The 15,035-nt window shown below is 36.3% G+C and overlaps 1 protein-coding gene across 1 annotated transcript; it reads left to right on the top strand.

Moving 5' to 3' along the window:
• The first annotated feature begins 140 nt into the window (after positions 1-140).
• On the top strand, positions 141-10,077 carry LOC121405845 (28S ribosomal protein S35, mitochondrial-like). Its single transcript, XM_041596814.1, has 9 exons — positions 141-347; positions 3,098-3,168; positions 4,006-4,173; positions 5,030-5,090; positions 5,453-5,592; positions 5,816-5,925; positions 7,238-7,307; positions 8,462-8,575; positions 9,242-10,077. Exons 1-9 carry the CDS (start codon positions 173-175, stop codon positions 9,425-9,427), a joined length of 1,095 nt encoding a protein of 364 aa, XP_041452748.1. The 5' UTR covers positions 141-172; the 3' UTR covers positions 9,428-10,077.
• The last annotated feature ends 4,958 nt before the right edge of the window (positions 10,078-15,035 follow it).

Below are 15,035 nucleotides of genomic sequence, written 5' to 3'. Positions count from 1 at the left end.
ATTTTCGACATTTAAAATTATTTTTATAAGCATAGCATAAATAGGCCTATTAAATATTTTAAAATGTAGTTTTTTTTATATTAATCTTATTATTTTATTTCTTTTGGTGAAAATTTTTAATTTTCATTTAAACTGATAAAAGATCTAGCCTAAAGAAAAGGAGAGAAAAAACATGGCGGTTGTTTTGTCTAGCAATTTTCGTGCTCTCATAACGAGCTGCACTTGCAGAATTCCTGCTCAAGCTGAGCTCGTTGGGGTGTCCAGATATACTACAGCGAATAAGAATAAAGATTCCTACGGATCGCTGGTATCAACAAGTTTACCAGATGTAGATTCAGAGATTGAAAGTGAGTCGAGTTTATTTTGCCGATGTTGTGGTGTGGTCCCACCTATGTTTATTTGTGTCTGTAGCTGTAAGGTGGGTTAGGGGTCGGGCACTAAAAATCTTTGAACATTGAAACCAGGGTGACCAGATTTCACAAAATGAAATACGGGACAATCGACCCGAAAAGATCAACAAAGAAGGCTACATAGCAGACTTGTGAAAACAAATAGGAAGAATTGAAAGGGAGGGTGCACGAAGTGGAAAGAATGATGAGGAGGCGGAGGGAAAGAAAAGAGAAGAAAGAAAGAAGAAATGAAGGGAAAAAATAAAAAGAATATTAAAAAAGAAAGTTAGAATAAGAATGATGAAAGAAAGAATAAAAGACAAAAATTTTTCCCTCCTTTGAATTGTAATACAGAATGAATGAAAAAGGAAAGCTAGGGAAGTTGAATAAATGTGTGAAAGAAAAAATAAAGGAGAGAAAGGAAAAAAGAAAGTAAGGGAAAAGGAGGAGGAAAGAAAGAATGAAGGACATAAAAATGTTTCCTTCATTTGTTGAAAGAAAGAAACAGAAAAGAAAAACAGGAAGGAGGGAAGGGAGGGAAAGAAAGAATAAGGGAAAATTAGATCAAAAAATAAAATAAAGAAAGGAGGAAAGAATAAAAAAATGAATGGAAGGGGAGGAAGGGAGAAGGAAGGAAAGGAAGAACGAAGGAAATAAAAGGAAATGATAAAGAAGGTAGGTAAGAGAAAGAAGCAAAGAAAAATGAACAGAGCGAGAGATAAAGGATCAGGAAAAAATAGATGGAACAAAAAAGGACAAGCAAGAAGGATAGAAAGATGAATAAAGGTAGTTAGAAAAGAAAGAGGAAAAAAATCATACTTCAAAAAATAAAAGCAATCCAATCATCTAACAAATATCATAATGATATTTGGTATTTTTTAAATATATTTTTAAAATTTAGAAAAACTGAAAATGTTTAGAAATGAATAAATTTCAAAGTGAAACATTTTTAACTTCAAAATTAGATGAAACATTGCGGATCATACACAACAAGACTCAAAATGGAAGCTGAAACAACTACATGTAGATCTACATGTAGTTATGAAAACCTGTTCCTCCGATTGTATCTCCAAATCAGTAATATGAGAATCTATAATATAATCATACAAATTTCCCGTCGAATTTGTGATTATTTTGGTGGAAAACCGTTTATCATGTTATTGTTTGCACCATTGAGAATTTGATCTTACATGCGTAGCTAGTAGCCTGCCACACACAGGGAGGAGGCCAGTTCGTTTGCAATTTTTTGTTATATTAACAAAACTGAGTGTTTTTATCCAGCCATCTCACTACACTTTTGATTTTATTATGTACATACATTTACCTTTTATTGTTTTTTACATTGTGATATGGAAAATATTTACCAATACCAACTTGCAAAAGTTTAGTTATTGATTTTATTGTTGTCTCTGCTTCGTCATCTGTAGGTTATTTGATGAAAATTTGTCACATTTGGATGTATTTTGTTCAATAATCTGAAATACGGGACAAATAGGTGTCCCGGGAAGGGTTTTTTTGGACACCGGAATGTAAGGAGCAAAATACGGGACAATCTCGGGAAATACGAGACATCTGGCCACCATGATTGAAACTGCTCAAAACTTTGTAACATAACTTTGTCTTAGGTCTACTTGTCTTAGCTTCCAAAGAACTTGAATAGAAAGATGATGAAAAATGGTCAAAAACATATTTTCAAAGTCTTAATATTGTTTATAATAAAATATTGTCAAAAGAGCTTAGCAGCTCATCATGTTTTCTCAACATTTCCTATGCCATACTATTAGATCTAAAGAAAACACATGTTCGGTAATGATAGTTACCAAAATACATGTACATGTATATCACATGCGAAGAGGGGTCTGATTGGAAGCTTATATCGTAAAACAGAAAAATGAATTTGGCAAAATTTTTACATATTTATATTTTGTAGGTAATTGTGTATTTATGGTGAAAGTTTGGTGAATTTTATGAGAATAATGTGTTTGATATGACTCAATTCATGAAAAGTGTTTAGTAATACGTAGCCAGGAGGCGCCTGGAGATTAATGTCATTAGCCAGGGACGGGATGCCATTGCTCTAGACAAACCAAGTAGTTTGGAGACAACAATGTTGCTCCAAAATACCTGTTTTCTTTAGGGTTTTGAGCCCAAACTGACATGTATGTTAATGGGCTAAAAATATATTTACCCCCACACACACTAATGGTGCATGTATTTATTCAAATACATCAGAAAAAATGAGAAAAATAATTAAGAGCAGGAGCGTTTACTCACAGTCTTGTTATTGTCGCCATCCTGCCGTCTTTGTTATCGTAGCCTAGCTACAAGACGCATATAGAGGGCGACAATATCATGAGCAGTGTCAACTTAGAAAAAATATATGCATCGGCCAAAAAAAAATCATGAATCGTAAAATACTTGCATAGGCCAATAAATATCATGAATTACGATTCGTGATATTTTGTGTGACGTTGGATTCTGAAACCAATCGATGTGAGGGGATATAGCCTCTCTGCGATTGAACCAATCTCTTAATTATTGGCGTGTGTTTAGTAAAGATTTATTGAAGCTAGCCTCTGTATTATTCATTTTGACAGAGTGGAAATTTGTGCAGTGCCCTTGTAAAGTTTGATCAGTTTCTTTTTGGACCCAGTTTATGTATTCACCCAATCACTTAATGACTATAATTTCCAATTTTTGATCAATAGAGGTTTCACCGCACTCCATGCGAGGGAAGGCCATGAGAGCAATGGAACAGAGATTAAAAAGATTCACACCAGTAAGTAACATTGATGCCTAATAACATCAAACAAACTTCATCTATATTTCCTTAATAAAGCTTTGTTATAAAGAGGTTTCTTGTATCATAGTATTTGTAAAAATCTCACCTGCATGTGCACCAACAGTCACCCACTTCACCTGACCCTTGTACCCTCTCCCCCTTTTTTTCTTACCATTTCAAATAATTATGTGACATCATTATTATAGACCCATGAATTTTTCTCTACAATGGTTTTCATGTAGCTCCCTTCCCCTGGCTGCTATTCTCTCAAGCATTTTACTTACGATAGCTGGCCAATGCATTTTGTTTTATTATGTTATTGCTTACATGTATATATATATATATTTATGTAAATTATTCTTCTATTATGTAATTGTCACAATTTATAATTCTTTCATTTATTTTTGTATTTCTTTATATGCATTATGAATATTTTGTTTCATATATTGAATTTTCAATAAATGCAGAAGCACCTGCAAAAAAAAATTAAATCATTACATTTTTCTTTGTGCAACATGGTGCATTGCTAAGGATTTTACATTCAAGCCCTTTTCATCCCCTCGCAGAAAAGTTACTATCAATGTACCATTTGATAATGAATGGTAACTTTCAAGGAATCCTTGATTTTGAGCGGCAGAGTAATGCTACCATAGGCAGTTGGTTGAATTTTTCAAGGGGAACTCAGCGACAGACATTTTTTTTCCCAGTGAACATTAACAAAACAATGAATGCCCTAATCTATCTGCATGGTCACCTCCTCCCCCCTGTCCACTTATAAACTTATTCCATGACTCCGGCTCTCATCACTCTATTTCATCTTTATTTGTGTTGTAGCTACCAGCTCCCAGGGAGTCTAAGATGTCTGATGATCAGGAATGGGCTGGTGTTTACCCCACTGCTGCTAGTTTCAAATGGTCTGCTGTACCCTTACCACTTAGAATGGGCTACCCAGTCAGAAGGGGGATTCCCCCTCATAAGTTTGGAAATCTTGAACTTATCAAGGTAGGTCGAATTTAAATTTCTTACACCATTATTAAGACAATACTGAAGAAGGGAAACCAGTCACAATGGTTCAAGTTTAATCATTTATTCAATACATATTAGCACAATGCAACAGCTGGTCAAAATGGGTGAATATTCAACCCTGTTTAACAAATTAAGCAAGCCTGTATGACACAGTGTGCAGGTGGGCAGCATGCAACTCCCACTGTGACGGTAAGGTTAGGCCATCAGTCTTCTAGTTGTTTCATGCACCTTTAACACCTAATGGCCACCAGTTACCACTATAGATCTATCTCAAACACTGTGGTCCGTATTCTGAAGTCGGGTTGGTTTAACTTAAACCATGGACATGGTATAACTCTGTGCTAAAATTATGGAGGGCCAAAAATTCAAAAATTCTGTGTGATATATTGTATATTTCTTATGTTTACTATTTTGTTTCATTTTGCTTTCATAATGAAGAAAAATACTACAGTTATCATTCTCAGACAATTATGAACAATTTGAGTGTCAAATGAAGTTGATAAATTGGATGTGCCCTGTTAAGGATTTGTGCCCCAATCGGCTCTCCATAGTTAAACCACAACTTTAAGCCAGGGTTTAATTTAAACCCGAGTTCAGAATATGGGCCTATATGTTTACAATGGAGGTTTCAACAACCCTTTTTCTTTTCGGGGCTCCTTATAGCATTTCAGAACTAAATCGCCTCGAGCCCCCGTGCAATGTCTATTGTTTGTGTCCCTCCCGAGTCCATATGAGCAGAAAGGATGTAACATGAATTACCAACAATTATACATGTATTTGTTTATCCTTGCTTTTGATTTTATCTTCTTTGTTTACAATTCTTTTGTAACAGATTCCTAATTTCCTGCATCTTACTCCACCTGCCATCAAGAAACACTGTACTGCTCTGAAAGGTGAGTGAGGTTTGCTTTTCCTCTGTCAGTTTGAGGTCTTACCATAATTGGAACTGACATATCTGAATCAATTCTATGAAGATTCTCAGGTTCAAACAGATTGTACATGTATAACTTAACCCTAAAGGAACCAAATAATTTATCACCATCTCCTCGCTGAGGGGTTGCAAGATTTCAGCCATCCATTGCACTTTTGCAACAAATCAAACATGTACTGTACCTTGCCCACCATGTAATCTACAAAAAAAGCGGTTGATGCAATCTTTCTGAATAATGGCATATCTAAATGATTAACATAAACAAAGAAGTATATATCACCCAATATCATACACTTGTTTTTACATCTTGTTTATGTTTTTCAGAATTGTGTTCTGATTGGCCAGAAGGTCTTGAGACAGATGCTGACTGTGAGAGACATTTTCCTCTAGAAACGGTGGAATCTGATTACGTCTTTTCTGGGTCCTCTCTCAGGCATCCAAAGTCACGTGAGGTCACGGTCAAGGTCAGTCCAAGAAAATTTAAAGTTCAAAGTTTATTTTCCCCATTTTCATGAAAACATTAAACTATTTACAATATAAGCATCAAATCATGACAAATATAATGTATATACAGAGAATTGAGTAAAAAAGCTCTCAGCCAGTGCAGCTGAATATCTAAGATTTCCTCTACACAAATGAATGTTTTTGTTACTATGGTTATGATTTTGATTTTTTATATGTTTTCAGGTGAAGTTAAGTGAGTTACCCTTGGATAAGCATGCTAGATGGAAGTTCATTCAACTTGTAGGTGATAGATATGACAAGGAGACAGATATAGTCACTATATCAGCAGACAGGTTAGTTTAACATGATGCCAGGCTAGTATTTCACTAAGATTGAAACGCGACCGAAGGCCACTGCGCACCTTACGACCCGACCGGTCGCCGAATGGCTTGTGACTGGGTGAGGGGAGATGTGACGTCATAGTTCTTGTCAGCTTGAGCATCGCAGACCGGTCAGAGACAAGGCGCAAGGAAAATCAGAAAAATTTGACATGTCGAATCCTTATGACTGGATCGCAAGCTCAATCCAACCTCCAGCCAATCAGACAGCAGAGTTGCATAACGCGTATTATGATAAACAACGCGCATACACAATAGTAAGCGCGATTTCTCAGATGCTATGCCAAAAAGCGCATGCGTGAGTCGCAGATCGGATCGCAAGGTGTGCGGTGTCGAGGCTTATGACTGCCTTGCTATTCATCTCCCCTCATTCAGTCGCAAGCCAGTCGGCGACCAGTCGGGTCATAAGTTGTGCGATGGCCTTTACAGTTGCACTTATATATCAGTTGCATGTGTTATGTAATGTATCACCACGTATCATGCGTATGGACCTGCACTATCACATATTACTCTTACAGATACAGGTTGCTGTTTAATTTCGCAGTCACATTTCCTCTTCGGTCACCGTACAGCCAGTCAAAAACAGCCATATTTTTTTTTGTATTAGCTACATCTAGGTGGTTTGAATGAAAATGAATAAAACGGCTGTTTTTTGCTCACCGTACGGCCGCCTTAGGGGAAATGTGACTGCACCATAAGCATGACTCCAAGTCACACATAAATCTTTGTGAAGCATTTTCCCAGTTCAGGGGCCCGTTGCAGAAAGAGTTGCGTTTAAACGCATGTAAAAAAATCAATCGCAAGTCCCAAATGTGCGCTGTTGATTGGTTGACAATCAAGTTGCGCATGAGGGGAAATGTGACTGCACCATAAGCATGACTCCAAGTCACACATAAATCTTTGTGAAGCATTTTCCCAGTTCAGGGGCCCGTTGCAGAAAGAGTTGCGTTTAAACGCATGTAAAAAAATCAATCGCAAGTCCCAAATGTGCGCTGTTGATTGGTTGACAATCAAGTTGCGCATGATTTTCAGAGTTGCGATTGATTGCAACTCTTTCTGCAACAGGCCCCTGGTAACAATCTCAAAACTAGTTTGACCAAAATATAATGAAATGATCAACACGAGTGTCAAATGATTTTGATGGAAAACGTGTTATTGCAGAAAAATGAATATGCATGTATAAGCTATAATAGTACATGTGGTTATTGATAAAATAACCACATGTACTAATTAATGTTTCCCATCCAACATTTGTTTTCATACGCAGGTGTCCGCTGAAGAAGCAGAATTACGATTACTGCATTTATGTCATGAGTGTACTTTTTCATGAAGCATGGGTAAGAATTCTCTTCATTTTCTTTTATACTAATGACACAGATGAGAGTGCCTTTCCACCCCCCCCCCCTAACATATTGTCTGATAAATCTGTAATGTGTAGGGTCTTGTCTCAACTTTCACACATAAACTTTGTGGGAAGAAGGAGCGTAGGAAAATTCAGAGAATTGCCAAACAAGCAGGAAAGATCACCGGCCAAACCCAAAAGTTAGATGATGCCTGCAAAACAATTACTGGAAAATGCAAATCACCCACTCTTTTCCAATTATGTTTTCAGGTAAAATTATCATGCGTTCAGGTAAATGACTCTGGTCACTGAGCTGTCGGACTCATTGTTTCCTAAATTCCTTCATTCCCCGCTCCATCCGCACATACAATAATCTCACCACCTGATATTTCTTTTCTGATCTATTCTGCCTAGACGATCTTCTTTACTTTAATATTATCTTTACTTTTCACACATTTTACTGGAAAATATATTGATTGTCTGAAGAATTTCCCTTGTATTTGTCACTTTCAAATGCATTTTTGTATAATTGTATTTATGCAAGTGATAAACTTAATCTGTAATGTCCAAATGTTTTATAATATGAGCAAATCCAATTTCCATGCATGTGGACAATGAAATTGAATTGAATATAAAGTTGAACATTTTCCTCAAGTCAAAGCAAGTTTGTATGGTGTAGACCGGGGCAATGTTGCATGAAAATTAATATTGTGGTAACTTTGCATGGCAACATGGTCCAACAGCCAACCACAACCAAGGAATCCTTTAAAGATCTATCATTGGATGGCAAAATTACCATACTTGTATCTTTTATGCAACAGGGCCCAGGGGTGTTTTACAAATAGTTAGGTCAGGTGTGAGTCAGTCAGTCACCCATGAATTCCTGTTGTTTGAGGTACAACACATCACTGTATGAGTACATTCAGGTCTAGATGACATACAATGTGCACTTTTTAAATACCAAGTACATGTATTAAGCAGAGAGAGAGAGAGAGAGAGTGTGCATTTCATACCATGCCATTTGCACGACTTCTAAAATCTAACTTTCTATGATCTGTTGTTTTTGTTGTTGTAATTGGTTCTCTAATTGTTGTTATTATCAATCCACTTATTACATGTATCTATTCTCAATTGAAAATGTATTTTCAGATCTTTGAGCCCTGGGAGTCTGAGATTACCGATGACGACATGGAAGAGTATGTGTGGGACATTAGTCCTTCAAAGACGTCCATCATCAATACAATAGCCAGCATGAAGAATAAGGTTTGTTTTGGACATTTTCAGCTTGTTAGACTCATTCAGGTGATTTTATGTTCACCTGGTGTCCGTTTCATAAAGGACTTGCAACTGTTGTAACATTGCTAAAATGGCAACCGCCATGGTAACAGGGCTCAGCAGCCAATCAGAATCATGGTTTCCATGGTAGTTGCCATAATATCAAGTTACAACAGTTGCAAGTCCTTTATGAAACAGTCCCCTGGCCTCCGTCTTACAAAGAGTTGCAATTGATCTGATCGCACAATGTCTTGTGTATACAAAGAGGAGCACAATGAATTGACAATGATGAATGTATGAATATTCATCTTAAATATCACAAAATATTTTGAACAAACATATGCATTTTAGACTTTGATGTTGCTGGTCTTTCATAGGGTGGGGAAGGGATGGGTCTGTCTTACACCTGTCTCATAATAGTTTCCTGATAACTTCAAAACAAAGTTAAATACTGGAGTCTGCATAAATAACCACTTCTTGCAATAGCCAAACTATTATTAAAGTAGTTGAATCCAGGCTTGGCTCATGTGTGCATGTTGGAGTTCCAAAGAAGGTTGAAATTCCAAGGCCACAGAGGTCATCAGTATGCATGATTCTGTAATACGTCGCAGGATATATTTTCATAATGCTATTCCTATTCATCTTTTTCTATAGGCTCCAATCAGCGGAAACGTTGATCCACAGCTGGAGAAGGACATCTTGGAGAGCAAAGAGGTCCAGGAACTACGAGACTCCGTCGGCGAGATCAGAAACTCCGGCGAATCCTTAGAGAACCTAGAGAGATACAAGGAAGCTGTTCTAGGCATCGTCCATAGCAAAGCTGAGCTAGCAAGCAGTTGACCATCCCCTCTCCATACTGAACTATTATGAGAATAGTGTTAAAGCTTAGCTATGAAGAAGTTGACTAAGCCCTTTACTGAGGAACTATTTTGAGAATAACATTACTTCATTCTGTCCAAGGAAGCTGCTCTTGGCATCATCCATAGGAAAGCTGAGCTAGGAAGCAAGTTGAGCATCCCCTTTTCTACTGATGAACTATCATGTGAATAACATAGAAGCTGAGATAGCAAGCATTGACCAAGTGGACCAACACCTTACATATTGATAAACTTGTTAATCAACCCCCAACCATATGGATGAACTATTGTCAGAATATTACTTCATTCTGTCAAAACAAGTTGTTCTTAGTATTGTCTATAGCAAAGCTGAGCTAGTAAGCAGTGGACGTACCCCTTTCCATATTGATGAACTATTTTGAGAATAACATTACCTCATTCTGCCCAAAGAAGCCCTTCTCAATGCAGTTGTTAAATTGGGGCCCCTTATTGAGTTTGGAAACTGGTCTTAGAACGTTCCCCAGGGAGGGGGGAAAGTGCATTCCTTTTTATGCACAAGCAAGGATCCAAAGACAGGTAATATCTGTGAAGCACTTTTTAGAGATGCCATTTATGATACATGTATTAAGCACTATCCAACATTTATATAGTGCTTGATATAGTCTAGGAGCCAGGGGGCTTTATTCAGAATTTTTGGTGGGGAAGGTTTGACAAGCTTATCCGGGGTAAAATTGTGCGCTGATTCCAAAAATGCCACTCTTATTGACCGTACTCACGCCATTTTGGTCATTTTGGCCAAATTTTGACCAAAAATGACCATTTTGACCACTCTTTGGAAAATGGTCCCTTAACAGACTGCTTTTGTAGCCACATGCAATTAAAAGGGTCTATCTTAAGTAAAAATGCACACAGATTCCAGATAAAGTGCTTTCATTTGCCAAATCACAATAGCAGTGGTCATTTTGGCCATAATTTGGCCAAAAATGACAATTTTCATGATTTTTTGGCCGAAATGTGTTACAAATATTGATCAGAGCTACGACTGGATGTTTTTAGAAATCCACATTTATTTTCAAAATGTGCGCTGGATCATAACCATCAACCTCATGTAATTTATTCCGTCAGTTTTGACCTATGAGGGTCATTTTGGGTACTTTAGACATAACTGACCATTCGCGCAATTTGCATTATTAACTGTTCAAATAGGCAGGAAATTGAGGTCTTCAGCATGCTTTTTCTTCTTCCCTTATGAAATGAGAATGCATTTATATGTCCTTCATGTGTAAAATTTTATGCTGATTCCAAATATATCAGTCATAATAACCCTATTTAATAGCTTGTGGTATTTTTGACCACTTATGGCCATCAATATGGCCAATGACATCAGTTCATTTTACTCCCAAATACTTCGAACGTTACCAGAACCATTACAAGGTGTGCTGCGACACCTAACATTGGTGTGTTAATCCTTTAAATTGAACATCTCACAAAGTATTTTGACCTTATGTAATTTATTCCATCAGTTTTGACCTATGAGGGTCATTTGGGGTACTTTATACATAACTGACCCTTCACGAAGTATTGCATAATAAAGTGCACATATACATGTAGGCAGGAATTTGAGGTCTCATAGCGTGTTTTATCTTCTTCCCAATATAAAATGCAAATGCGTTCAAAAATCCATCTTGTGTAGAATTTTATGCAGATTCCAAATATATCAGTCTTAATGACCCTATTCAATAGCTTATGGTTATTTTGGCCACTTATGGCCCTTAAAATGACCAATGACATCAGATCATTTTACCCCCAAATACTTCGAACGTTACCAGAATCGTTACAAGGGTGTGTTGCGACATCTAACATTGGGGTGTGTTAATCCTTTAAATTGAACATCTCAAAATTATTTTGACCTCATCAGTTTTGACCTATGAGGGTCATTTTGGGTACTTTAGACATAACTGACCATTCGCACATAGGCAGGAATTTGAGGTCTTCGGTGTGTTTTATCTTCTTCCCTTATAAAATGGGAATACATTTAAATGTCCATCTTGTATAGAATATTATGCTGATTCTAAATATATCAGTCTTAATGACCCTATTGAACACCTAATGGTCATTTTGGCCACTTATGGCCATAAAAATGACCAATAACATCAGTTCAATTTATACAAAATACCTCAATGTTACCAGAATCGTTACCAGGATGTGCTGTGACATCTAACATTGGTGTATTAATCCTTCAAAATGAACATTTCAAAAGTATTTTGACCTCATGTAATTTATATCATTAGTTTTGACTTTTGACCATTTTGGGTAACTGACCAATCGTGCAATTTTGCATAATAACTGTGCAAATCGGCAGGAATTTGAGGTCTTCAGTGTGCTTTATCTTCCTCCTTTATAAAATGGGAATGATGCATATGTCGTTCTTGTGTAGAATTTCATGCTGATTCCCAGTATGTCAGTCTTAATGACCCCATTTAACAGATTATGGTCATTTTGGACACTTTTTGGCCCCAAATGACCAATACCATCTGTTCAATACTTCAATTTATCCAAAAATATTTTGAATGTTACTATAATCGTTACAAGGGTGTGCTGTGACACCTAACACTGGTGTATTAATCATTTAAATTGAGTGTCCCAAAAATATTTTTGACAACCTTGGTCATTTTGGCCAGATTGTCCCCTGCCCAATGTGTATACTAAATTAGCCTATAGTGAACATAGTGAGGAGACAATTCAGGATTGTGTTAATATTAGCATCAATTATTGTTAAATTGGAAAAGTTTGAAAGCTTTAGGGTGAAAATCAATGCAATGATTCCATATAAATCAGTGTTATTGGCCGAACTATTGGACTTTGTGGTAATTTTGATCACCTTTCCTCAATAATTTCTCGTGACCACACATTATTTGATTTAAAAGGGGCTCAAATGTTGCTTAATATTATTTTCAGCTTGAGCTACTACACCAATAATCAAGAGTTTAATGAATGTGATAAAAACCTTTACATCAAGTACACATAAGGTTGTTTGACCATGCACTTTGGTAATTTTCATGATTTTAGGCACATTAACCATTTTGTAATTCATGGATACGAATTCAAGAATGATGTTAGATAGGACATATTTCAAAAACTTTCTGCACCAGATTAATACAATGATTTAGAATATATCAGTCTTAATGACTACTTAGTGGTCATTTTGGTCCCTACAATTAGCAATGACAATTACATGTATCAAAAGTATTCCAATGTTCTTGCTCTATATTTTTGTAAGATTTGTTGTATCAATCATAATCAATGACAAATTATTTAATTCAATATGATATTACTAATAGTACATAATCAAAATGTGACCATTTTGGCCACTTTGACCGTTTATCCAATGTGTGAATTTTGAAATAAACATGACTTAGCAGCAATTGTAGGTCTATGAACATGATGAAATGCGTTCAATCCCTTTTCATGGGAAATATTAAAGGTTCACCTTGAGTAAAAATTGTGCCAAATATCATGTGACTGTCTACTGTGGCCCCTTTGATCACTGTATGTTCCTTAATAGCCATAATTATTTTCCTTCTTTAAACATGTTTAAACAAGTCAAATTGTACTGAGAATCATTACAAAGCAAAATAGGTCACAGTGAAGTTCACAAAGAGTTTTGACTATCATTCATTTTTACAATCTTTGTTTTTTCTTGTACAGTGATTCACAAAGCTCACATTGGCATGATTGGTGAGCAGCAAATTTACCCTTAATTCTTTTGAAGACGTACTGGGTAATAAAATACATTCTCTATATGAAATTATTCTCTGTGCCGAATTTTGGTCACTCTTTAACAATTTAGGGCAAGTTTTCCACTTTCAACTTTACCAATCATGCCAATGTGAGGTTGTGAAACATTATACAAAATGGCAAAGGTAATAAAAATGCACCATGGTTAAATCTATTCGTGAAATCCACTTTGACCAATAGCTTTGTAATGACACACCTTTGAGTTCAGGATTAGTGCCTTCCTCTAGAATATAGTTATCTGTATAATTTAAATAAAAAAGGAGGGAATGATGTTATGGCTACTCAATGACCATACAATGACCAAATGGTGAGGTATTTGGCACAATTTTTTACTCAAGGTGAGCTTTTAATATTTCCAATCGAAAGGGATTGAACGCATTTCCACAATTGCTCCTGTCATGTTTATTTACAAAAGTCATACATGCGATAGTCAAAATGGCCAAATTGGTTTCAAAATTTTGATAATGTGCTATAGTATTAGTCATATCATATTGAAATCAATAATTGATATAATACATCTTATTAACAATACGGAGCGACAACAACATTTGAATCCTCTTTGATACATGCAAATGTGATTGGTCATTGTCGGGACCAAAAGCGACCAAAATGACCACTAGCTCATAAAATGGTCATTAAGACTAATATATTTGGAATCATTAATCTACATTAATCTAGAAAAGTGTCTTAAAATAACATGTAAATGATGCTAAAATGTCTCATTCCTGAATTTACTGCCCCATATATGTGAGGTTTCCATAAACATTTACTGTGTGGTCAAGGTGGCTAAAATCATGTAAATGACCACAGTGCCATGGTCAAACAACCTTATGTATGCACGATGTAAATGATTTTATCACAATTATCAACACTCTTCACCGATTGGTAGCTCATGCTGATAATGATACTGACCAGCATTTGAGACTTTTTTACTCATCAAAGCATGCAAGGTCTCTCTCTTAGCTGATCTCTCCACTAATTAGAGATTCCTAGGGTCCATGGTCACTGGTCAATATTGAGGGAAACGTGGTCAAAATGACCACAGGGTCCAATAGTTATGGTCTGTGTGGAATAATTTCATTGATTTCCACCAAGAAGCTTTCAAACTTCCCCATTTAACAATAATTGATGCTAATATTAACGCAATCGAAAATTTCTCCTCACCATGTTCGATATCACCTGAATTAACATACACAATGAGCAGGGCTGGCCGGGGGTCAAGGTGGCCAAAATTTTTGGCCAGCTTACCCCCGGTCAGCCCTGCTCATTGTGTATGTTAATTCAGGTGATATCGAACGCCCAAAATGACCAAGGTAGTCAACTTTGGGGATGCTCAATTTTAAGGATTCATTCACCAGTGTTGGGTATTACAGCACACCCTTGTTAACATTCTGGTAACATTCGAAGTATTTCTGGATAAATTGAACTGATGTTATTGGCTATTTTAAGGGCCATAAGTGGCCAAAATAACCTAAAGCTGTTAAATAAGGTCATTAAGACTGATATATTTGGAATCAGCATCACATTTTACATAAGATGAACTTTTGAATGCATTTCCATTTTATATGGGAAGAAGATAAAACACGCTGAAGACCTCAAATTCCTGTCTATGTGCAGTTTATTATATGCAAAACTGCGTGAATGGTCAGTTGTGGCTAAAGTACTCCAAGTGACCCTCATAGGTCAAAACTGATGGAATAAATTGCATAAGGTCAAAATACTTTTGAGATATTCAATTTCAAGGATTAATATACCAATGTTAGGTGTCACAGTATGCCCTTGTAACGATTCTGGTAACATTTAAAGTATTTTTG

The sequence above is a fragment of the Lytechinus variegatus genome, chromosome 19 (assembly GCF_018143015.1).
Source record: "Lytechinus variegatus isolate NC3 chromosome 19, Lvar_3.0, whole genome shotgun sequence".
In the NCBI taxonomy this organism is placed as follows: Eukaryota; Metazoa; Echinodermata; class Echinoidea; order Temnopleuroida; family Toxopneustidae; genus Lytechinus; species Lytechinus variegatus.
This window is presented reverse-complemented; position numbering and strand designations above follow the sequence as displayed.